At 41.3% G+C, this 25,652-nt stretch overlaps 1 protein-coding gene and 1 long non-coding RNA gene across 7 annotated transcripts in view; both read right to left on the bottom strand.

The window, feature by feature from the left end:
* Positions 1-6,392: 6,392 nt before the first annotated feature.
* Positions 6,393-8,549, bottom strand: LOC135414182 (uncharacterized). Of its 2 annotated transcripts, none has more exons than XR_010430614.1 (2): positions 8,419-8,549; positions 6,393-6,680 (listed from the first exon to the last, which is right to left on the bottom strand). It is a non-coding gene; the product is annotated as an uncharacterized LOC135414182 (long non-coding RNA). The 2 variants fall into 2 exon arrangements; XR_010430613.1 differs by having other exon boundaries at positions 8,325-8,543.
* A 2,337-nt stretch (positions 8,550-10,886) lies between these two features.
* Positions 10,887-25,652, bottom strand: part of CHST9 (carbohydrate sulfotransferase 9) — an 86,607-nt gene continuing 71,841 nt past the window's right edge. For all 5 annotated transcript variants that reach the window (XM_064654588.1, XM_064654599.1, XM_064654580.1 and 2 more), the window contains one exon: positions 10,887-14,283. In XM_064654588.1, coding sequence (XP_064510658.1) covers positions 13,186-14,283 — 1,098 coding nt within the window. In that variant the 3' untranslated portion in view covers positions 10,887-13,185. The remainder of the gene's footprint in view (positions 14,284-25,652) is intronic.

Below are 25,652 nucleotides of genomic sequence, written 5' to 3'. Positions count from 1 at the left end.
CATTCATTTTGTCACGCCTCGGTATCAGTCTGGTCCAGGTTTGGCTGCAGGGCTATGTTCTCCTGACATTTAGAGCAAGAATTCCCTGGGAAATCAGTCAAGGGATTTGACATTGCTGCTGGCTAAGCTCCAGTGGGTTTAGTTTTACTCTCCTTCTCTATTTATTGTGGAATCTGTCTGTCCACAAGCTGCACATTGAGTTCTGTGCTAGAGAAGGAGAACTAAAAGGGACAAAATGGCCATTCATTTGCGGGATTCATTCAGGCTTTTCAGAAAGGATTTACAAGAAGCTGTGCACTTAAATGACTGCTGAGCTTCCTTAGCCCTGCTCTATTACCTCCCTCACAAGACAATTTGGATCGACTGCTTTTTCCTTTGCCCTCTCCCCCACCTCAATAGGCTGCAATTAGAGTTGGAAAAGCAAAATTAAGAACTAGGTGGTACAGGAACCACCTGGAGGCTTTTCATCTTTAGAAATAATTTAATTTGAACATGGCATGTACAGGCCCTTTGTTGGGGAAAAAAAAAAATCCTTTTTCTCCCCTCCTGCCACAAACTGCTACAACGTCAGTTGCAAAAAGCTGCATCAGTGGCATGAGCAGCCAGGATTTGATGAACTGGAGGAGAGGAGCAGGAAAGCAGCGCTGGGCACTCATGGGGGCACAAGAGAGTTAGGGGAAGAGTCCCAGGTTGCCTGGAAATGGAGGAGAGAAGCAAGCTCTCTTGTGGAGGGGGGCAATAACATACCGCAGCACAGAGAAGGATGCAGTAAGCTCTGCATGTGCTGGGAGGGAAAAACAGCCCATCATACTGGTGGTCTGTGTACTGAGGGCTGTATAGTCTTAGGCAGTGGGACAAAAAAGATTTATCTATCTTTGCTGGGTGAGACACTGAAATTCAGTTAAATGCTCACCAATTTAATCAGCCACAGAAAATGTAGTACTCAGTATACAGCACTGTTATACACTCTGGAACATCCAGCCATGCTTTTCTGACCAGTCTGAGTTGCTCTCCCTTACAGTGCTGTTGTTGTTTCTAAGCAAGCTCCTCAGCTTGAAATGCTCAGCCTTTTTTCTCACCACTGCTTCATTTTCCTACAGATATGAGACTCAGTCAAAGAATTGTGGAGTTCAAGGCTACAAAGTTACATAACATTTTCTATTTAACGTCATATGTCATAGACCATTACACTTTACATGAGTTCAGTGACTTGTGTTTGGTTAAATATATTTTATGAAAACACCCTTGCTTAGATTTGAAAACTCATGGGATGGAAAATCCATGCATTCCCTTGGTAGCTTATTCCCAAGACTAATAATTTTCATCACCGAAAATGGCCTTTGTCTCTAAACTGAGTTTGTATGAATTCATCTGCTGTATGCTGCCTCTTATTATGCTGTTCTCTCCCAGATTAAAAAGCCTCTTGTACTTCTACTGTCTCCTCATGAGGATACTTATATAATGTGAGCAATTCATCTCTTCATCATCCTTTTGATAAGCTAAGCAGACCGAGCTGTCAGAGTCTTTCCCTCTAAAGAAAATTCACTAATTTTTTTTTTTCCAGCTCGTTTGTGCCTTCACCACTTTTTCAACATGCTTTTTAAAATGCATTTTTAATATTGGTCTCCCAGAAGGCATATTCTGAAGTAAAGGCATTTCCTGTAGCACACCTGGGAATTGAATTAGCCATTCTTGCCACAGCATTGCATTGAGGAAACCTTCTTCCTTGCTTCTCCACAATAACTCCTCAGACCTTCTGGGGATATAACCCTCATTCTGTAGATAAGTCTTGTTTCATTCTGAGGCATGCAATTTTGCAGACATTCTGTCTGACAGGGATCACAGTAGAGCGTGATCCAGTCTGCTGTGTTTGGCTATCCTTTTCTCAACCTACTGATTTAATTCATGGTCAAACTACACTGGCAGTGATTCTATATTTACTTCCAGATTTACCCACCAAGGAAAACCCTAAAGCACATGAGGCCCCACAGCGATGGCTTCAGATTCCCCAACAGCTTCCAAGATTAGTATATTAAGTACCTTCAGAGATCTGTCAGCCAGGTCTGAATCGATTTTACTGTTCCATGGCTAACATACAGTGGTAATGCTTTAAACAGACAAAACTCAGTATAGCAGTAAAGCCTCTAGAAATGCTGAAACACACTGTATAGCTACCTCTGTTGACCACTGTGTAATTTTAAAAATTAAATCTGTTCTGTGTTGTTTTTAATTTTCTTTTTTTTTTTTCCTTTGGCAAGGCTGAGCCTCAGTGGCATAGTATACCTGACATGTGGTCGAGTGCTAGGAATTTGTTCTTTGTCCAAACCATCTTTTGTATATAATGCAATGATAATATGTATAATACATATATAGCTTTATATTCATAGTATTTATATACCTAATGGAAACATATGCCATGAATGGGCTCATGCAGCATGTTCTGAGAAAGACCACTTCAGATCATTCAGGTTATCTTTGTAGATTACTATTTTGTAGTAACTGTTGTCTTAATTCTATGTATTTTACATGGGTTATCTTCCCTCTCAACATTAATACCTTCTAAAAACTAGAACCTCAGGCCACATATGTGAAGAGGTTGATCCTTTTTATATGCAGAGGTTCATCTTTTATTGAACTAACTGAAAAGGATCGTCTGACTATGAATATTTACAAGTCTGAGCTTTTTTGTCCATAAGCTTCTAAAGAAAACCTGATAACATGCTTTTTTTCCAAATCCTTTGTTGAACAGTAAGTTTATTTCTCATGGATTTTCATGCTTACAGCTTGCAAAAAACCCCAACAGATCAAGCCTAGTAACTTGTGATACTGCCTTTTTACTGGACTAGGAGAAAGGTTTCAAACTCAGAAATGGCAATTGGAGATATTCAATGGCAGAGGCTGAACTCCTTTGGAGAATCTTGTATTGGCTCAACTATCAAAAAAGATAATAGAGATTAATACAAAGAAACAAACACTTCTTGCTGCTGTCTTCAGCTTTAATGATACCAGCTTAAAGCTACTGCATGGGTGGGTGTATGGTTGGTTTGTGAGCATATGAGAACTGAGCAGCTAACAATGCTTTGTCTTCAGCTACTGAACTCCAGTGAGCACGTGCAGCCACAGAAAACAGTCTTTTGGGGCCCATAGCTCTTGTCCAGTTATTTGCAGGCATTGGCACCCCACAGCTATGGAGTGTGAGTGGCAGATGCAATCTGTTAAGACTGGGTGAAATCAAGCACAGGGCCACAGGGCTTTCCTGCTTTATGCTACTTTCACATGTCATGTTCATATCTAAGCATTATTTTCTGATCTAACCTCCACGACTGCCTTCTACAGGCACTTAGTTGTTGGCAAGCTGCTTCAAGCCAACTGAAGGAAAAAAGCTGTGAGCTGTGCAAATAGCTAAAAACAAGACAAGATTTTTGGGATTAAAAGTATTTTTTTTAACTTGTTTGCAGACTTATTAATACAGAGCAACCAGTCTGAGACCATTCTTAATGCCTGATGTCTTTAAACTCATTCATCCTTTTTCTTGCATCCATCTTTTGGATAGATAACCCTGCTATAAGTTGCCGTTTACATAGGATTTCATGAGTTTTGTGGAGAAAACTGTTTTTGTGAAGACAGATATTGCATTACATTGGAGGTTATAAAGGAGACAAATATGGCTGATCATAACCCCCAAGGCAGGGGGATTGGAACTAGATGATCTTCAAGGTTCCCTTCCAACCCAAACCTCTTCAGGCCAGAACAGTCCGACCCCTGTTAAAAACAGAGCTACCTTTATAAGAATGCACACAGAGAAAGGGAAATTTCTGTGGGGTTTATGGTTTCATCTGTTCCCTTTTGAATAAGTGTAACATCCTCAACATCTATCTGATTTTCAGTTTCACCCTGCATACTTGACTGACATGAGCACATTTGTCTTACCAGCAGCACGGCAGAACCAACAAGCCAGTGAAAGGGATTCTTTTCAGCTACACGCCTCACTGGCACCGTTATCAGTGAGGCTCCCACTGCGGCATGGCCAGTTCTTGGGGGGTGAGAGGGGATGTAAAACCTCCCAGCCTGGTCCTCAGTGTTGCACGGTGGAGTTTGCAGAATGGTCTCTTCAAACATTATTTCTGACTTCTAAACTGAACCTTTTTGGTATAAAAGGCACAGAAAGGCACTTTCCACACAGTCTCACAATGCAATTTTTGCTGTCCAATGTCAGAAACTTGTAATTCATCCTTAAAAGGTCACGCTGATCCCAAGTGCATGGCCTCAAAGAATTGATGTGTACCTGAGAAAGTGTAGATATTTCCAAGTTTCCAAAATCATGACAAGGCATAAAATGCATATGAAGTTCTTGAAGCCGATGGTCAAGAAATCCCTTCCCTTCCCTTCCCTTCCCTTCCCTTCCCTTCCCTTCCCTTCCCTTCCCTTCCCTTCCCTTCCCTTCCCTTCCCTTCCCTTCCCTTCCCTTCCCTTCCCTTCCCTTCCCTTCCCTTCCCTTCCCTTCCCTTCCCTTCCCTTCCCTTCCCTTCCCTTCCCTTCCCTTCCCTTCCCTTCCCTTCCCTTCCCTTCCCTTCCCTTCCCTTCCCTTCCCTTCCCTTCCCTTCCCTTCCCTTCCCTTCCCTTCCCTTCCCTTCCCTTCCCTTCCCTTCCCTTCCCTTCCCTTCCCTTCCCTCTCCCCTTCCCTTTCCTTCCCTCTCCCCTTCCCTTTCCTTCCCTCTCCCCTTCCCTCCCCTCCCTTCCCCTCCCCTCCCCAAACCTACCCTTCCCAAACCTTCCCTTCCCAAACCTTCCCTTCCCAAACCTTCCCTCCCCTTCCCAAACCTCCCCTTCCCAAACCTTCCCTTCCTAAACCTTCCCAAACCTTCCCCCTGTTCTAGTTTCATTTATTTATTTGTATATTTATTTTTCACTGTTATTTTTTTACTCAAGTGATGATGCTGAAGTGGAACAAAGGTCAAGTCTTGGAGGGGAAAATAATCACCTGAGTTACAGGCAAGTGTAATTTTTGGGAAAAATAGAGAATTTAAGGCACATACAGAAAACAAAGTAAAGGCAAAACAACAGGGATCATAATGTAGTCAAATATCAAGCAACTGGAAAAATGTGTGGGAGCTTTCTATTGTGATCTTAAACAAGGTATTTTTAGGCAGGAGTCTGTCCTGATTCAATAAAGAATAAACAGAATACAAATCTTCCCCCACTGTGTTTTTGTATATAGAAGATACTGGAAGTCTTAGACTATTTCAGAAGTTTGGGCACACCATTGATTCAGTTGGGTTTTGTGATGAGGCCAAAAAGGAAAAAAAAAATAAAAAGCCTGTGAAACCCTATAACTGTCCAGTCTCAGTGGTTTTGTTACTGTGCCAAAATAAGGGGTCAAGGCATAATAGAAAAGGCACTAGAAAAGCTCACTTGCAGTAGATTTTACATAACAAGTTCCCAGCTTCTCTCATTCAGCCTGTGCCTGTTTTTGTAACCAAGACAGCACAGAGAGCAGATTTTAGCTATAAAGGTGCAAGTGGGTAGACCTTGTTTTCCTTTGGTAAATTGCAGTAAATTAATGAAGTGCCTGGTGCCTGGGGGTCAGGAGGCACAGAAAACAGAACTGAAAATGCTAGAAAGAATCTCTCAAAATGTCCCAAAATATTTCCTCTCCTTCTCCATGTCTTGTTCAGAAAGGCATGAGTTTGGCAAAGTAGTCCTTGCTGCTTCCAGTTCAGGGATATCTTTTATACTAAAAAACCATTAGGCATGTTTTCGTAAGAACTGGGTTCTTCATCAACACTTAGGAGTATCCCTTAAGGCCATTCTGCTTTTCAGATGTGGCCTTTGCAGCTCCTAGAGATGTGCCTGGCAGCAGCCCAGCCCACCTAAAAAGTTTTGTCAGCTTTCTCCAGCTGCTAACTTGCAGATTGAGTAGCCTAAAACACATCACCTTAAGCTGGAAATTTCAGTTTTAGCATCACTTTCAAATAAAGCAAGGCAGAAAATAAATTGTGAGCCATATTCTTCTTGGTAAGAGTGCTTCCATTAGGGTAGTTTTTGCACACAGAGGCAGTGCATTGCCCTTGACCCACTGCAGCCATTAGGGTGGACACAGCCAAAAAGATGCAGGGAGAAACAGGAGCCTTATTGGCAGCAAGTCTGAGACACAGAAAAATTTTAACTTTGGTTCTGTGTTTGTCTTTTCCCTGCCGTTCAACAAGACCTGCAGGGATCATGAGGATTTTGAGAAACATCATCCTCCCTTGGAGCTGAGCTTTTGCTCTGCTGCAGTCTTAGGGTACTTTGATCAGAGATACAATAGCAAAGCAGCAATTTATTATTGTGCATTGTCACCTCCAGCCACAATTAACATTTCCCCTTCTCATTAGAGGTTTTCTCTCTGTCCCTTTTCTGTTGGTGTTTTTTTTTTTTTTTTTTTTTTTTTTTAAGAGAATAGCAGAAGTCATAGCAAAGGTGACAGCTTGTGTCTGTGGCTTGAAGTGCACTATAGGGGGTAACATGATAACTTCCTTGAAGGTAGACAGATGCTGTAAGCTCTTGCCTACTTCCTCCTCTACAAAGTGCCCCACCAGGAAACCTCCTCCCAAAACCTGTAGCTGCATCCATGACCAGAAGCAGGCACAGGTGGACAAAGTGCAGACCCACAGACCTGGCAGCATCCTGTCCCAGGCAATCTAAAGAAGCAAAAAGAAAACCTGTGTCAGAGGAAATCTTGCAGTTGCTGCAAGTAGTTTAGATGAATTTGGAATAATGTCATGGTTTTGCAACATGCTAATAGAATGTTTGCATGCCCATATCTTAATAAACATTTAAGAACTTTAAAGTCAAATGCAGGACATAAGCTAAGTAGCTCCCACTACCATTGTTACCTTTGTCTGGGCATTATAAGACTCATATATGTATATTGTGTGTGTGCATGTGCATTTATAAAATGTGCAGGCATTTACATTGCATTTGTGCAAGTTCTTAGGGAAGAAACTGCTATGTTGTTGAACTCAGCTTTCTGAACACACATTGTTTCTCAGATGAACTGTAACTCATTATCATTCCTAAAACTTCAAAATCTGTCTGTGTGTGTATGTCTGCTTTTATCAAGAATGAGATAATTCAATATGTGGGTCCTGAAATGCCCAGATAAATCTGCTCTGCTCCTATACCTTATGTCTCAGAATGCTGTTTCTTGAATGCAAATTATACAGGACACTTCAAATCTACAGATCTTGGGAAATGAGCAGTATCATAAGCTTTTGTGGAAACTTTGGTTTCTGGAAGGAATTTGAGAGAAAAAAACCAAACCCTGAGATAGAAGGAATTTCTACATGACAAGGTCAAGACAAATATGTGTGCACAGATGGTGGCTGACAGTACCATACTCTCAGGCAGGCTTATTAGTGCAGCCTCAGTGCTATGATAACATAGATGTGCAGGACTGGAGGTGACTTAAACTTGACAGCTGAGAGCAAACAAGCAATTGGCTCACCAATTTGTGCTGACATACTTAAAGAGGGAGGGAAATTGTATGTGAGGAGAGAGAAGAAGGGAAGCAACAATTACATATACTAAAAAAAAAAGTTATAGTCATGGCCTTGAGATTTTCTTTTTCCTTTCATAAGGACTCTTTCCACTCTCTCACAGTTGTTAATCACATTGTTTTCTGAAGACAAAAAGAAGAAAGCAACATAGTCTGTCTCAATGTCATCTCCATGTTATTAGTAGCCTCCATAGAGCCACAGAAAAAGTGGCTATATGAATAGGAGATAAATCCTGAAATATTCTAGTAGCCAGGTAAACTGCAGCCTGTCACAGGAGTGGCAGGACCTCAGAAAGGGACGGGGGAACAAGGCCCTGGGTACTGGATTGTACAGCTCTAGTGTTTAGGAGAAGACAGGGATTTGCATACCTGATTGGGATCCATTGCTTCTGCAGAACTCTCTAGTTAAGCGTCAATTTATTTACAGCTACTGCACCAAAATAAAATAGCTTCTCTTTTATTTGGGCTCAGAGTAAAATGTGACAGCAAGATTGTCACCCTGTCTCTGCTCTCCTCTGTACCAGAGGAACTGGAGGGACACTTGCCCCTGGTCAGACAACCTGGCATTGGTTTTATGCTGAGGCAGTGCCTGGATAGGCTTGACAAATGCACAGTGTTTTGAAACAGAGCTTGCATTCTTAAGCCTGCCAATTGCCCAGAACAGAGTGGAATGATGCATTTCTCAGCTGGAGCAAAGCTGGGAAGCCCCCAGCTTCCTCCAAGCCATTGGAAGTAAAACATAAAGAAAGGCCATGAATATCCTATGAGTTAAATTCCATACCAATACCTAATTTCTAACCACAGCTCTTTATCCACATAGTTCAATGATTTTAGGAGAAGGTGCATGGTATAATTTCCTTCCATGTACAGGACCACTTTACCAATGGGGACACCGAGGCACAGAGAATTTCATGTTTGTCCAACAAGTCTATGAAGTTACAGAACTTGGAGGAAGATCCAGGTCTCTGAAGTCCAAGTCTGTCACTCCAGCCACAAGCAGAGCTACATCTGAAATAGAAGAAACATGTGGGACTCACTGCAGTTAGCTACAGTTCAGAGCTCAACTGTTCTCCCACAAAACAGATATTTTCATTAATACCAAACAATCTAAGATATTCTCATTAAACTAAATAATATGACTGTTTCCTGCATCCACCCACTTGGACACATTTTGGAAGGCAAAGCAATCCCAGGCATCTGGAGATATGAACAGATGTCCTTTGCTAAGTCAGACAGTTCCACCTCCCAGTACTTTATGTACCTGCCCTGCCCTCTGAACAGTACATGAGTTGGTTGATACAGGACAGGTGCATCCATATTTTCAATGAAGTATAACAATTTATGGTCTGATTTCAGACTTTAGGTTCTGAGAACAAAGTAGTTTTGAAGGCATCAAAGGAGGTTATAAAGCTGATAAACTAGTTTTAGCATTACAGTTAAAAAGATTTATCTGATGTATTGTTAGCCTGAAGGCACATACAACAAAGACATTTATACATAACCTACATATACAATACAAAGCTCTAGTAAAATATTTTCCTTTCAAAGTGCAAAGTGTCATATTGCAATTTTCATTTAAATTTAAACTACACCTAAAATTAAAGTGGTGATCTCCAAGGACACATCACAAAGACAGAACAGCCTGAGGCAGGAGTAGCTCCAATAAATTTGGCCTTTTGGGGGAGTTCCATCAGAGGACATTTCAAGAGTATGTGTCGTGTTTGATTGCACTGTGGCCGCACACCTCTGACTTCAGCAAGCAACAGTTTACCAGCAGTTTTAGAAGAGATGGGCATTAATGGCTGTGTCTGAGCTTTGCAAGCCAAATCCTACCTGAAAAAAAGAAGCTGCCTTATGTTGACAAGTGTATCAGAATTTGAGAATGCACACCTATGCAGTTTAATTTATTTTGAATTTATTGCTATTTTATTTATTAATTATTTAAAAACCTTATTATTAAATAAAACAATTCGGTTTTATTTAATACTGATTCATTTTAGAAGAAAGGCAGATATGGAACATTAGCTTCCAAAAATCAGGTTTAAATTTTAGGAGGGAAGCACAGCTGTCCGGTGTTTGGAAGAGACACATGAGCCAAGGGAGTGCTCTCCTCCTACTCCAGTCCTCCCCCAGACTCACTGTAATGCCTTTACAGCACATCTGACTTGCTCTGACAACCGACCTGCACTAGAGAAGTGCTTAGAGATCTTCAAATGAAGAAATGTTCATAACTAAAAAGCATTTACTGTAATGAAGCCCCTTAAAAGAGGCTCTGCATGCTGCAGCTGATCTCTAGTGTAAATGTAATTGCACTGAATGTTGTGGAGTGTATTTTCATTCCTCTTCTGCATACGTTCAATATAATTTTCTGAATAAGACAAACATCTGTGCACAGTTGCGGAGATGGGATTTTATACTTGTTATAGCGGATGACCTTCAGTTTCTGGTTTTGCTTAGCATTCTTACAAAATATAAAAAAAGTTACAACCCAACCTCACACTCTAACCTTTCAAAATTTACTTTTAAAAATAGAGGTTATCTTTTGTGCTGCAAATTATGCCTTTATCTCTTATAATCCCATAAGTCAGATATCACAGTCCCACTTCAATTATGCTAAACTCTTATGTTAATTTTAAATCATGTAACTTAATTCCTGGCAAAGCAGGCTGGTGATTTTCAAAATGTGGTTAATGAGGCAAAGTACAATCTAGATTCTGCTACTGAGATCATCTGAATCCCTTAGGTTGCTGAAGATGACTATGGAGAGGCTCTTCTTTACAAATGTCTGGGTTAGATTTTCAAAGAATGAATTTTTAAGTGCAGTTAGGGGCTATGAAATTTGAAGTTGAGCATACAAAGAAGTTAAATTACTTTCACTAGAGCCATAGAACAACAGTGCAGCTAAAACAATTACGCTTCTGTGCACATACATGCTTTAAAGGCCTTAACTAGTGTCCTCCCCTGTTAAATCACAAATGTAAGCCATACCAGATTTTCAAGATGACAATCTGGGGACCTGATGTCCATGTCCACGCATGCATGCAAGTCAATGTCATTTTCCCTCTCATTTGCAGAAAACAAACATTTGCTAATAATTTCTTTCAACCCTTTCCTTGACTCAAACAATAGCTTTATCTAAGACCAGTTAGTAGATAAAATCCTGTGAGACTGTAGTGCTTTTTTAATGTAATTACACCTGCACCCCCCCAAGTCTCTGTCATTCTCTGATCAGATAGGCTGAAAGTTTGTCACTAAAACACACGCAATGTGGAGCTTAAGTTCTTCAGAAACTTTGCGATTTACTATTATTTATTTCTCTGAATTAAAGTATTCATACAAAACTCATATATAGATTGGCTTCCATTCTTTATTAGCAGTTAAACTTTTTTCCTCATATGTTTTTTTGAAAATATTAGTACACGAGTAATTTTTTTGTCTGTAAATTAACAATTATTTTACACACATCCACGACAGACAAGACAAAGCAAATATATAGACTTCCAAAGGTTGGTGTAAATTTATTTTTTATTAATAACTTCAATGGCCTTCCTATAAAGCAAGAGAGATTCACTCAGGATTTGAGGCTGAATTCAATACTTACAAGAGCAGAGAATCTAGAGGTCAAAGCAAGGTCAAATCCAAGTGAAAACCAAGGCAGTTTTTTCATGAGTTAGGAGGTTGGATGGTACAAAATCAAAACTGTCAGGAGGTTCTCTTTAGTGTCCTTAATGCATAGTCTCACTTGAGAGCAGCAGTCATGGAAGTGCATGGCCAAGTTAAATAAAAATTAAATCCTGCTGGGTAAAGACACATGGGAATGCAGTAAGAGCCATTAACCAGCATGACGCACAACACTGGAGTGGCAGTGTACTGGTGTCCAGCATGACATCAGCTGTAAGGAACCACTTCTCCAGTATTTTAGGGACATGGTCTAGTGGTAGACTTGGTAGTGTTAGGCTAATGGTTGGACTTGATGATCTTAAAAGTCTTTTTCAATGATTCCATGATCCTGTGATTTTTCAGAGATTCTCCTCCTCCTGGGACACCCTGGCGACCCATCCTTCAGTGCAGGTTTCAGGAACAACTGCATATGTTGGTCAGGCAGCATTTGAGGGAGGAGAGCGAAGGGGAATGTAGAAGGTACCTTTTCCTTTTATAACCAGGACTGTGGGACTCTGGACATACCTGCCTCTAGGTAAAATCACCAGTACACATCCCACCCCATAGTAAATATGGCCAGTCTTCACGAACGAAGATTTGGGAAAGGTCATTACCCTTCGAGCCTGCGCAGTGGATTTTTTAGGTGAGACACAGTGTGCACTGAACTGAGCCCACCCTTTAATCCTAAGGTTCAACTCCTGGGGCCAAGCAAAGCTCGGATGGTGGCAGCGAGGTCCTCAGGACATAGGTTTGTTTAGAGTGACCTTCTCTTAGATGGATGGCCTTACAGGGCTGATGAGCTCCATCTGCCCGGAGGGGTTCCCTGACCGGGAATCGAAGCCGGGCCGCGGCGGTGAGAGTGCTGCATCCTAACCACTAGACCACCAGGTGGCCCCATCCCACCCCATATAACTGAAGCATCCGCCCCACTCCTGGGGTTTGCTGGCTGCTGACAAGGCAGGCAGGACAGCAAAACACAGGTGACTTCAGGAAGCTCTGGAGGCAGCACCAGTTTATGGGCTTGGGAGGCAATGGGCATATGCACCTTCTGTGTTAAAAATTCCTGAGAGGTGGGCTGATGATTGGACCCTGGCAGACCAAGAATGGTCACAGCAGTTGCATTGAGGTTGCTTCTCAGTACAGACCTTAGACTGTTCCGTAGCTGCCACACTAAAAGTTTGCCCTACCACCAAAAATGAAGACTACATTGAGTATTGGGACCACAGTATCCATGCATCATATGTAACAATGTACCCTCTGTAAGTTAAAATCTTAATTTTAATGAATGCAGCAGCTCTCTGAAAGTAGAGAAAATATGCACTCTCTCTCATATTTGTCAGCTCCAGTGCATCAATCAAAATGGGGTAGTGGACTGGCACTTCACAGGCTTACCCAAATTTACTCTACTCATCAAGTGAGCTGCTGTGTTATTTGTAGTTTGATGCATTTGTATTCAAGTGCATCCTTCAATTAAAAAAAAAATCAGGCCTAAAAATGGCTACAGTTTAATGGTAATCAAACAACGAAGCCTTGCAACTGAGGATGCTGCAAATATTTTAGAAAATTAGCCAATGCTTCTTTATTAATAACTGACAGAAAGTAAAAATACATTCAAAAGTTGTTTCAAAAACAATTTCTAAAGCAGACACACCAAAAAAGAATCACGCTACTCTGAATGTTTTCTTCTTAAAACATTAAAAGAACATTAGGTAAGATAATGCAACAGCTGGCTGAGCTACCATAGCGTAATCCACAATCGTAAAAGCAGCTTTTTCAGGCATTTTAGTGCAATTTATACTGTTAACAGGTCTTCTTTTCTGTGCATTCTTATAATTTAATGCCAATTGATATCACTCTAGCTTATAAAATCCCCACTAAGTCAACTCCATTTAGCAGTAACTTTGTTTCCTTTCAGGGCTGATATCAAAGTAGTTGCTTTGAATCCCAAAACGATAAATATCTAATAGAAGCTCGAAGCTATTCTGGTGCTATACACTTGGTGATGTGTAATTGAACATTAAGTAATCAAGGTAATAGAAGTCATAGGTCAGCTGTCTCTCCTCCTTAGACAATTCCTTTAAGTATTGCCTCACTACTTCTGCACTTGTTCTCTCATCAGAGGAATGTCTGTCTTTGAATTTAGGGAACTTCAGATAGGCTGGAGCACCTACCAGCTGCAAAAAGTAATTGGCATCTTCTTCCAGGGTTTCAAACTTTCCTATAAAATCATAGTTGATGAGGCAGGGGTAGCAGAGCTTACTGACTTGCTCCCAATGAATGTCCATTCCTACTGGTCGATGGGAATCTAACAAATATTGGATAAACTCCTTGAACTTAACTCCTGATCCTGTTTTCAAAGCATCTTCATCTGCGTTATGTCTATACTTCTTAATTATTGCCTTCCCAAATACTGGATGGTAATAGCTGTTTGGATGTTCAAACTTATCCCTGAAGGCAGATACCAGTCTTTCCATAGGATCACGTACAAATATAAACTTGGTGTACATGTTCAAGCGTGTGTATATCCCTTTTAGGTCATAACTGTCCAGTTTCCTTAGGTGCTTTCCATAGTGTACATCATCATGGGAAATGTTGTGTGCTGAAGTGGCGAGTCCACTGAGCACCATGAGGACCCTTTTCCAATTGGAACAGCCTGCTTTTGGCACTTCACAGTACAGGACCTTGTGCCTGTCCTCCACGTAAATTCTTGACACCAGGTGTACCAGGTGGGTTTGCAGCTTCTTTCTGCTGTTGTACTTCTTACAGAAGTCATGCAGGAATGACCTGCGCTTTTCCTGGGTGCTATCTACATCCTTCCACTTGTTACCCTTGACTAACGTCTTGTTTAATGGGTGCAGTGCAGGGGGTAAATACACTCCTCTGAACCAGCTGACAGGTGACTCGCTTGTCTTCTGCTGGTCAGGCAGTTGGCTCACCAAGGAGGCAGCTACCACACTGAAAGGGTCAGCCTTGCCCTGCCAGTGCTTGCTGCTTGAGACAGCCATCTCATGTTTACTGAGGCTCACAGGAATGCTTCTGCTCCATAATGCTTCCCTTGGCATCCCCGGAGGTTGGAGTGTGAAATCCTGCAATCATGGAAAGGAGCAGAGCTTAGAGTGCAGTGACAGTCCAGCCCATTCATGTTGCAACAGCAGCAAGGTGGGTTGTGCTCACAACCAAGCCACATGTGGTACTAAAAAGTCTCTTCTGAAGCACTTGATCAACCCACCTAATTCAGGAACTAGCTGGGCTAAATTACTGACATACACACTTCTGAAGCTTACCTGTTAGCACACAGTAGGTCTTCCTACAAAAATAAATAGCTTGAGTCACACATTTTAAGAAATCAAAAATGATTCACACAGGGAGGCTGATAGTCCTGGTAGGGGTGGCCAGGTGCTTTTCTCCACCGAACACATTTTCCCCCATGACAACACTGTTTGAGGTGTGTGGTCATTCTATGGAGTGCACTGGCACAATCATAGTAACAGGTGCTGGATCTACTCCCACCACTGTGGTTTGGAGCAGGCCTTGTTCCCTTGTGGTGGTAGGGGACTAACCCAGGCCCCCTAAACAGCTGATATCAGTGGATTTGAGCATAGTGTAGTGACAGACAAAATCCTCCCTCCAAAAAGGTCCTATAGACAGATGATGGAAATGGGATGCATTGGACTGTATGTACATACAGGTGTCTGCAGTGCAGATGCCTGTATCTGAGCCAGCTGCTTCAGCTGATAAGAAAAAATAGGTGCCTTCAGAGCCTATTCCATCTGACTTATTTAAACATCAACATTAATGACACCAACTAACTAAACATCAGCTAGTGACTCTGCAAAGAATGTCAAAACATGAGACCTTCCTCTCAAACATCTCTTTCAATGTCCCAAGCCACTGTGCAATCCACAAACTGCAGGAACAGCAAAGCCTGCATCTGTGTTTTGCCATCAAATTCTTGTATCATACAAGTTGACCAAAGAGTTTGAGTATTACTGCTCACTCATTCCAAAGTGGATTCTCATGTGTCTACAAAGGCTTGTAGATTTTTTTCTCCCCTCAGTAGGCAAGCCTGTTGCACTGGGACACCTATACAGCTGCTTATTTTCATTACACATCTGGAGACGGAGGATGCCAGCCAACAGGTTTTTAAATATCCTGTTGCAAATACCAGATAGCCAAATGGTTAGATGGACAGACATGCAGAGACTGCCTGCTTTCATAAGTCTAACTTTTTTTGAAATCTACATAAAAAGACTTTTCTACCATAAACTGATTAAACATTCACTGGAAAGTTGATTTGTGGACTGGCAGATCATAAGTGTGGATTTGGGGGGATGTGGTAGCTCATAGGCTGATTCAAATAAGGCGGTTAAAAATTCAGACGAATAATATAAGAAATGCTAATGAACGGAAAACAATTTGAGTTCCAGTTTGAAATAAAGCCTATGAAAAACAAGCCGTTGCAAGGCAAGTTAGCCTATGTTACAGTGTAATAATTTCCCATACAAAAACAAACCCAGGGGATCAGGCTTTTCTGTACTGCTGCAAGCCACTGACAGGAAGGTCTTTTCTTCCACTGAACTGCTGAAAATTATTTTTGTATTGGTGAAAACAAATAAAAGAAGAGAGCCGTGCAGGACTTCTACATCTGTGAGAGAGGGCATGTTGGTGTTTTTAGAGATGCAAAAGGATACTTAAATTCATTTGATTTCATGTGGTCAGATTTTCTGATATAATATTTTTTTTTGTTTTCTGCCTAATATTATATTCTTTAAAACAAATGAAGCACATGTATCTGGAGATTTATCCCTTCTGCTCTAGGATGGAAATAATTCAGGAGCTTAGTTAGTGTATAACAGAAGTACTACTAGTAAACCAGGGTATGATTATAAGCCTAATGGGAATTTCAGTGAATGGTAAAGTGCCACTCTTACAAGTGCTACTGCAGAATAAATAAATGTTTTTACCTTAAAAGGAAAACCTGGAACTTAAAAAGGTGAAATGAAAAGTATGGGATACACAGAAACCAACCCCACAATACAAGGGTCAACAGAAGTAGGAATAAAACTATAACAATGCTATAAAGATTGTAAATTCATCAGTGCGGCTCTGGGGAATTGAAAATTTAGAAAACAGTTTCCAGTGATACATGACTGTACTGGTGTTCCCCAATGCAGGGAAAACTCAAGAGAGGGCACCACCTGATGACTTCCTATGGTATGTCATCTGAATTTAGCAGTCTATTTCAGGACATATTTCAGTGCAAAGAAACTTAAAGCATTTGAATTTCAAACTGAAGTCACTAATAGGAATCCTACACTTCAGAGGAAAGTTCAGCCCTCTGAATTCAGCCTACAATCCTCAACTAGTGGAAGATGCCTTAGTTCCGCCAGGACAGGAGGGAAAAACACAGGCTGGCAGGTGCATGGTCTTGATTTTGTTCCACTTCCAACAGTCTGTCTGGGATCTAGGACCAACCACAGGGGATAACCCAAGCGGGTACCAGAGGAGGATTGCATTTTAGTTGCAGAAACTGTGAGTGCAGCTGTAGGACTCCCTACTAACAGATCTTTCATGGGATTAAACACTTCAGAGAAGGATGTACAGAACTATTCAGAGAAATCTCAGTTAACACCCTAGAGGAACAACACATGCACAGAGGAAGTCACTTGAAAGGGGTTCCATCCTAGTGAGATGAGGCAAAAAAAGAAAGAATTTATTAGGAAAAAAAAGCCCCAAACAGAAATAATAAATAAAAAAAATACCTAAGGGGAAAACAATGGCCCAGGAAGTTTTGAGGACCAAAAAATTATCTAAATATGTAAAATACTATTAGTTGCTTCCCCTTTCCACTTCCCCTTCTCTTTGAGACACATATTCCATAGTGAATACAACACTATTGGCTAGTAAATGTTTTTATAGTGTCCTTGCAGTAAATGCTGGCTGTAACTTTCTCTGTCTAAGAATGGGAATGGATAATGGATAGTGATATTTTCCAAAGGCATAAATGGCCGATACATTGCCATGGAAGTTTTCCAACTCAAAAAAGAAAAGATCAAACCTTCCTACACACTTGGCTGAGCAGCTAGGTTAGTACCTAATAAAAGTGAGATGAATGAAAAGATGAATGAAGCTTGGTTTTTGATGAGAAATATTTAACTAGAAAGTTTTCTTAGGAAACTAACAGAAACTATTTAATAGATGGTGCCATATTCTCTAAGCAAGACTATCTGACAGTCTGACACTTATGTGCATGAGAGAGCTGAAAGTCACATGCTCTGAAAGGATTTTAATGTTTTTTGACACTAGTCTTACACAAAGTGAGGTGTCTTCTTTGCCTTCCTCTTGGTACCAGTGATTTTTCAATGCCCATTTTATGATACGTTAAAGATCTGAACATCTCCATGTTATACTGATTTTTGTTTTCCCTGCAGGAACAGTAAAACAAGAAACCAGCAAAAGCAATGAACATTTTTTAAAAAATCCTTGTCTATTATATCTACATTCCTAACAGTCCATCTCACAAGCTGCTGAGCACCATTGCTCTGGAAAATGCCAGAACATACACCAACAACAGGCAGCATGCAGGAGATATCAGATACTAACTCTCAATCCAGATCTTTCCATGCAAACAGTCCTTACTAAACTCTTTGAGCCAAGTATCCAAGGAGAGAGATGTCCATTTATGGGTTTCCAAAGAGAAGCTAAGTTTGGGAACCAGCTGCCTGGCATGGGAGATGAACTTCATCTTGGAGTTACCTTGGATAGATCAAAGGCTGTCCTTGAGACATGCTGGCAACCAATGCAGCAGGTTGTGTACATTTACTCTGAGAATTAAAATCCAGTGCAGTGTTGCACCTTTGCAGTAATTGTGCAGAGAGCCCTGTCCTCTGCTTGCATTAACACATTTGAAAGGAAGTTAAGAAAAGGCCATGAGTCCAATTTAGGAGAGTAGGCACTCTATCTCATTTTAGGCAGGTAGGAACTGAAGATGGATTTAAAAATTAGTTTAAATACAAGGAAAAAAATTAAAATTTAAGAGTGTGTTAGTGTGGTGTTTGGCTACCAGCAGGCAACTAAGTGAAGCTGTTGAAACAAAAGGCATTTTTGAGTCATTAGTTGTGTTCATGTGTTTTATTTTTTTTTTGACATTTTTATTGCTGGAGATTTCCTGCTCCTCCCTGTCCACAGAAATATTTCTCCTCACTGTAAAAATAAGTAGCCAAAACCTTCTTTTATACATATTGAAGCTGTCCTTTCCTTTAATACCTTCACAAGCCACTGGGGTAGAAGAGATTGACTACTGCCAAGAATGGTTAAGACTCATCCAATTATGCTTTGTGGTGATTTTACAATGCACGGGTGGGATCTCATCTAGACAGTTTGCAATTAGAGCAACTCACCATGCAAAAAGATAATGATGTATTGGAAAGGCTGATATTCCAGGGCTGATTTACAAAGATTTAATGGCCTGAAGTGCAGGCAGTGCTGTGTTTCCTAAATGCTTTAGTACTGGATATTCATTTTTACTAACAAGAATAATAAAACTAAATAAGCTCAACAAAAAATGTAGCACAAAGAATAGTGGAGGGAATAAATATTCTGTTTTCTAGTGTTTTTCTCTGCTGCCAAATAACTACATTCTAAGTATTAGTAATGTATGATTTGGTCCTCAACATCTAGTTACTACATCTTCTCTCCTGAAACACCCTTCATGAAATAGTCCTCTATGATGCTGCTTAGGAACAACTGCATAAGTCATGTAGGAAGACTGCTGTGCTCTGCTTTTTACTGTGACTTGAGCTTGACTGCTGCAGGTTTGAGTGCCCTGAGGACTCTCTCAGCACTATTATTCTAAATAGCTAATATGGGTGCTCTGCAAACACATGGATACTCAGAGATGATTAAACCTTAATCCTTTAAGTCAAAACTTATAAAAATTATTTAGAAGGTCAGAATATTTGCTTTTTCTGACCTACTCAGACATACTCACAGCAACTTAAGCAGGAGAAGAAGCAAAGGCCTCCCAGTGAAGAAATGAAAAGATTTTTAAAGATATGCTTAGAGTATGTAGTACTTACATCCCAGTCCTTTGGCACTAGACATGTTCAGCAGTGCCAAAGTTCAGCATAAACTGAGAGCACAGTATGAATGTATTTCTTCACATTTCTTCACATTGCTTCTTATGTGAAGATTGTATTATAATGATCATATAACTTCAAAACCTTACTTATTTACCTAGGATCTCTCAATAGAAAACTGACAGAGAAAGTGTCTTCTGAGACAAGGTTCATTTTCCAATTCACTCTCTGACTCTATAATGATCAGGGAGCACATAGAGATCAGTCTCTTAATTCAGGTTTTTACCTGAAGGCAGCTTGAGTACCAGAGGATTATAAAACAAACATCCTCTTACTCGGGTAGTAGGTATGTGTGAGTCTTTGAAAACTCTGAAACCTATAGTTTTGGCCTAAAACATCAAGTTTTTCACTTAACGGTTGGATGAGTCTCTGAGCAACCTGATCTAGTTCAAGATGACCCTGCTTACTACAGTGGAATTGGACTAGATGACCTTTGAAAGGTCCCGTCCAACTCGAACTAGTCTATGGTTCTATGACAACTGAGCACAGTTAGAAGAAGGACCATGACTGTGGCAAATGGCTCAGACTTGGTATGTAGCTCAAATATGAGGAAAAGTTTGCATGATTCCTATCTTCAGCAAGACAGTGAAGCCTGGATCTGTTACTATCTCACTTTAGCTGTACAAACATGTACAGTTGTACTTACTATGTACGTGTAAGTTTTCTTAAGTCTGCCGAAAAGAGATTATCCTTTACCTTCTTTTGTAGGTAAAGGATAATTTGCAAAGCATAATTCAGAATGGCCATACTCTTCTACTACTATGCTACCTGAGCTAACGTGTAAATATGATCAGAACTCTGCCATATCATAGCAGCTGTTTAGTGTAATGTTAGTGATCTAAAAAACCCCCTACGGGATGTCCCAAAGGAGACACTATCCAAGCTGACCACAAGGGACAGAAAATATTTGCTGATGAGGTGCTTCACCTTCTGTGCAGTGGGGATATACCTCCTGATTCATCACTTGAGCTTAAAACAGCTAGTTCAGAGAAAGGCACTTCTAACCCCTCACCTCCCAGTGGAGTCACGAATTTTTGGCTTATCTAATTTATTCAGGGCATATCACTAATGCTACATTCCTCACAAGCCAGAGATGACACATGTATTCCTTGTGATCTCTGCAAGTTTAGCAGAGGTAGTTCTGTCAGACTCAAAATTACCATGCAATATTCATTTTATGAAGATTACCCTTTCTGGGTTTCCACCACACTGACGTACAAAGTAGCTGGATTGGATCAGTCCTGCCAACACTGGGGCACACCTGTCCCCACAGAAGAACAGGCCAATGAGGCTCAACCACCTCCACTGGGAAGTGATGAATAAGCAGAGGTTGTTTAAGATCTGGACTTGCGTTAAATTTAGGCACTTTGGCTTCCTTCCAAATTTGCCCCCCTGAAATGCAATGAAGATACAGCTACTGAAATAGCTGCTTAGATGTTTGTTCTCAGTTAGCCAACGGTGGAGCTTGGATGCACATTAAGACATTTGAAACAAAAATGAGGCAAAGAGCATGTGTTATATGGGGAACCAATGTGATACTAAGGCTAGAGGGTTTTGAGACAGGTACCAAATCCTTTCCTCAATTTCTGCAAACATCAGGTTGCAAACAAGCTGTTCAACGAGATGTTCTTACAAGCAGCAACACAAGTGGTAGTCTAGTTTTGGAGGAATTTCAATCACATTTCCCCGTTCCCTCTCTCCCTGTTCCTGCCTGTGCCCAACCTGTCCCCTGTCAACAGTGGGCAATGTGGCGGCTTACCACCTGCATTCATGCCCTCTCCTGAAATGGATACAGAGCTGGGATACCAATGACTGCCTTCTCCCCAGCAAGGACAGTATTACCCCTCTGACCAGCCACCACCCCTCACATCCCTGAGATCTTCTCTTATAGCTGTGGCTATAGTTGTCCCTGGCTTCCAACATTACTGAGAGGAGATAGTCTGGCAGCGACTGGACAGGATCTCCCTAGGGCACCCTGGGCATTTACAACCTAAAGGGTAAAAACCAAGATGATGAAAAACTGTATTCCTTCCCCACAAAACCCATCACCCCCTTTAAGACAAGAGGCCTGAAATGTAATGCTGTGCTTCTGCAACATGGCAGAATTTCTCACATTAGTGGCTGTGGTAAGAGTCACAGGAATTTCTTTCCTGGTAAACAGAATCCATTTCTATCTTGTCTGCAGGTAAATACACTTATCTTCCAGCATAAATGAGACATGTTGCTCTTTTAGAGATAATAAGAAAAGTCTCAAATGAAACTAGGTTCATATGAAGAATATTAATGTATATTCAGGCATGAAGAATTCAATTTTCCCCAAACTGCTTTGGAAGAGACAGTAAGATCTCTAGAGGTCTCAAAGCATTTTCCCTTCAATCACAATTAGCATTCAATTCAAATTACATTACTTTATTGGTAAATAAAAAAGAAATAGAAACACATAATGCACACTAGGTTGGCAAATATCTCAAATATGTCTTTTCCTACATTTAGACTCTTTAAAACAAATTCATGCGTTCATTTTTAGATAAAAATATTAACAGTCGATAATTGATTGCATTCATAAATTGCTGTGGTGAGAAAATAGGCTGTGAATTGACAAAGGGAATTATCCACTGTGCACTTGGTTCTTACACTGACTGAAAGGTAGCATACCCTATTTTTGCTGAATGGGGCAAAGTCATGTTTATTGTAGATGAAAGAAAATACCCTAGTTTATTCTGTAGCAATTTTTTGTATAGCTATCCATTTGGTATGTATTAATCTGTAAGCAGTGTCACAGAGATAAATGTGATACCCAAACACTAACTAGTTCAAGCACCATCCCTCCCTGAAGCACAGGAACAATAAGACCAGCACTGTGATTAAGGGTGGGTGCACTGGCTAGAGCCAGAGTGCTTGGTTATATAACTTTGTGCAAGTCCCTTGACCTTCACACTTCATTTTTCCATGTCTGCAAACCTAGGAAAGACAATAATTACCTAGCCCATGTGAATACTGTGATTCCTACTTTCTGATTAACACTGGTAGAAAAACCTTGTCAATTTTGCAGAGCAAGAGGGGACACAGAAATCTTAGAGTCAGGATTGCAACTCAACTTCCTAACCCATGCTGCCCTTCCTTGCTCAAACCTCACACCATTTCTTTCAATACTTCTGTTGAGCTTTCAAATCCATTGCATACTCTAATGTCTGTGTTTTTTCACAAAAAGAATCATTCTTCATAAAATTTAAGATATTTTTATTCAGACACTGCATGTATGTTCCTGCCTATACAGCCTCAGAGACTGTTTCCTCCACAAGGGGTTGAAAAGGTTCTTACATAAAAGTCTCTGCTGTTCTTATTCAAATTGTAGTTCCTCCTTTATTTTTTTCTGAGATTCACCATCTTAATACTATATATTATGCAGTAATCAATGAATGACTGCTATGTTATCTGAACTTGAAGGTGGCAGAGGATGGTATCAGAAGCAGACCTTACGAGCTTGGAAGAAAGAAAACTTTACGTGTAGGGGAAAACTGAACGTTTTTCCCAACTGATTTTCATATCTTTTCATATACCAGATAAAAAAATGAAAAATTAATTTAAAAAAAAGCAACTTCCACTTACTGATAAACAAAATATGCAGGGGGAGAGGAAGGATCCCACAGTCAACCAGACAGTGCTCTGAGCTGTCTACCTCAAGGATATGCACGTAGACAAGTGAATGCCTAGTGGACATGACCAAGTGGCCCACCTAGCAAATGAGGGAAATGCTGTGGATGTAGTCTACCTGGACTTCAGTAAAGTCTTTGATACTGTCTCCTATGGCATTCTATGGAAAAGCTGTAAGAGTACAGTTTGGACAGGTGTACTCTTTGCTGGTTAAAAACTGGCTGGATGGGTAGGCCCAGAGAGTGGTGGTGAATGGTACCGCATCCAGTTGGCAGCCCGTCATTAGTGGTGTTCCCCAGGGCTCAGCGCTGGGGCCAGTCCTATTTTATATCTTTATTGATGATTTGGACGAGGGGATCGACAGCATCCTCAGTAAGTTCATGGACCATACTAAGTTGGGTGGGAGTGCTGTTCTGCTGAAGGGCAGGAAGGTTCTACAGAAGGATGTGGATATGCTGGATCGATGGGCCAAGGCCAATGGTATGAGGTCCAATATGAGGTCCAATAAAGCCAAGTGCTGGGTTCTGCACCCCATACAGCACTACAGGCTGGGGGCAGAGTGGCTGGAAAGTGGCCCAGCAGAAAAGGATCTGGGGGTGCTGGTTGACAGCAGCTGAACATGACCCAGCAGTGTGCCCAGGTGTCCAAAAAGGCCAATGGAATCATGGTTTCTGTCAAGAAGAGCGTGGTCAGCAGGACCAGAAAATTGATTGTTTCTCTATACTCAGCACTGGTGAGGCCACACCTCAAGTCTGTAGCAAGAAAGACTTTCCATGGTGGACGAGGATCAGGTTAGGGAATATTTAAACAAACTGGACAGAAACAAGTCCATGGGACCTGATGGGATGCACCCATGAGTGCTGAGGGAGCTGGAGGATGTCACTGTGATCCTGTTCTTATCTTTGAAAGGTCATAGTGATGGGGGAAGGTTCCTGAGGACTGGGAAAAAAGCAAGAGTCACTCCTATCTTCAAGGAGGGCTGGTAGGAGCATTGAAGAAATTACAATCTGGGGGCATGACAGAGCAGGGAACTATTCTTCCTCAGGTGCATATACTTTAAGGAACTTCATGAGGTTTTTGTTTGTCCATTTCTCCACTCTGTTGAGGTCCCCATCTGGTGTCTCAACTCCTCTCCCAGGTTTGGTATCCTCTGACAACTTCCTGAAGGTACACTCCAACCCATTATTCTGGTATGCAATGATGAAGTTAAATGGTACTTTATTAGGCTGTGACCCCTGGGGCTGTGGGCTGTGACCACTGGTGACTGGCCTCCAGCTGGATTTCATGCTGCACAGATTCATGAAAGAGAAATCAATGCTTGACCAGTCTGATAGCCTTGTATGATGAGATTATTGCCTCAGTGGGTGTGGGTAGAGTACTAAAGCTTGTTTATCTCAAATTTACTGAGGCTTTTGGCACTGTCTCCCATAGCGTCCTCATGAAGTACAGGCTAGGTAAGTGTTCAGTGAGTTGGACTGAAAACTGGATGAACTGCTTAGGCTTACACAGTTGTGCATAAAATCCAGCCAGAGGCCAATAACTAGTGTCCCAGAGTCAATGGTCCAAAAATTGTCCCAGACTCAATGGTTCAAAAATTGTCCCATATCTTTATTACTGACCTGGATGATGGGACAGAGTGTACCCTCACCAATGCTGCAGGCAATACGAAATTGGAAGGAGTGGCTGATATACCAGAGGGTTATGCTGCCATTCAGAGGGAATACAACGAACTTGAGAAACGGGTAAACAGAAACTTCATGAGATTTGACAAGCTAGAATTCGAAGTCCTGCACCTGGGGAAGAACAATCCCAGGAACCAGCACAGGTTGGGGGCTGACAGCTGGAAAGCAGTTTTGTAGGAAAGGACCTGAGGGTACTGGAGAACGAGCTGACTGTGAGCCAGCAATGTGCTCTCATGGCAAAAAAAGGCCGAGAGCCTCCTGGGCTGCATTAGGCACAGCATTTCCAGCAGATCGGGAGAGGTGATCCTTCACCTTTGCTCAGCTCTGGTGAGACACAGATACACCAGGGGTGATGTGTCCAGTTCTGTTCCCCATGTCTCCCAGTGCAGGAGACATGGACATACTCCAGTGAGTCCAGTGTATAAATGGACACGGATGTAGACATGCGGGAGTGAGTTCAGTGAAGTCCAACAAGGTATTTAAAGGATCTGACATACAAGCAGGGGCCAAGAGAGCTGGTGCTGTTCAGTCTGGAGAAAGCTTAGACGGATCTTATAAATGTATATAAATCCCTGATGGGGGGAATGTAGGGGGTGTGGGAGACTCTTCTCAGTGGTGTCCAGTGACAGGACAAGAGCCAGTGGGCACTAACTGAAACACAAGGAATTCCATCTAAATATGAGAAAATATTTTTCTACTGTTTGAATATTGAGCATTGGCACAGGCTGACCAGAGGTTGTGGAGCCTCCATTCTTGGAAGTATTCAAAATCCAGCTAGACACAAGACTGGGCAAACTGCTCTAGCTGACTCTGCTTTGAGGAAGGGGTTTAGACAAGATGATGTCCAGAGAGAGAGGCCTTTCAACCTCAACCATTATGTGACTCTGAAGCACATGAAAGTGAAATAATAGCACACTAAACAAACTGAACTAAAGGCATAAGCTCTCTTGTAGATTTTCAAACTCCTAATTTTGGCCTAAC

This window comes from Pseudopipra pipra, chromosome 1 (assembly GCF_036250125.1).
Source record: "Pseudopipra pipra isolate bDixPip1 chromosome 1, bDixPip1.hap1, whole genome shotgun sequence".
NCBI lineage: Eukaryota > Metazoa > Chordata > Aves > Passeriformes > Pipridae > Pseudopipra > Pseudopipra pipra.
The sequence above is the reverse complement of the archived record's forward strand: the minus strand, read 5'-3'. Positions and strand labels throughout refer to the sequence as shown.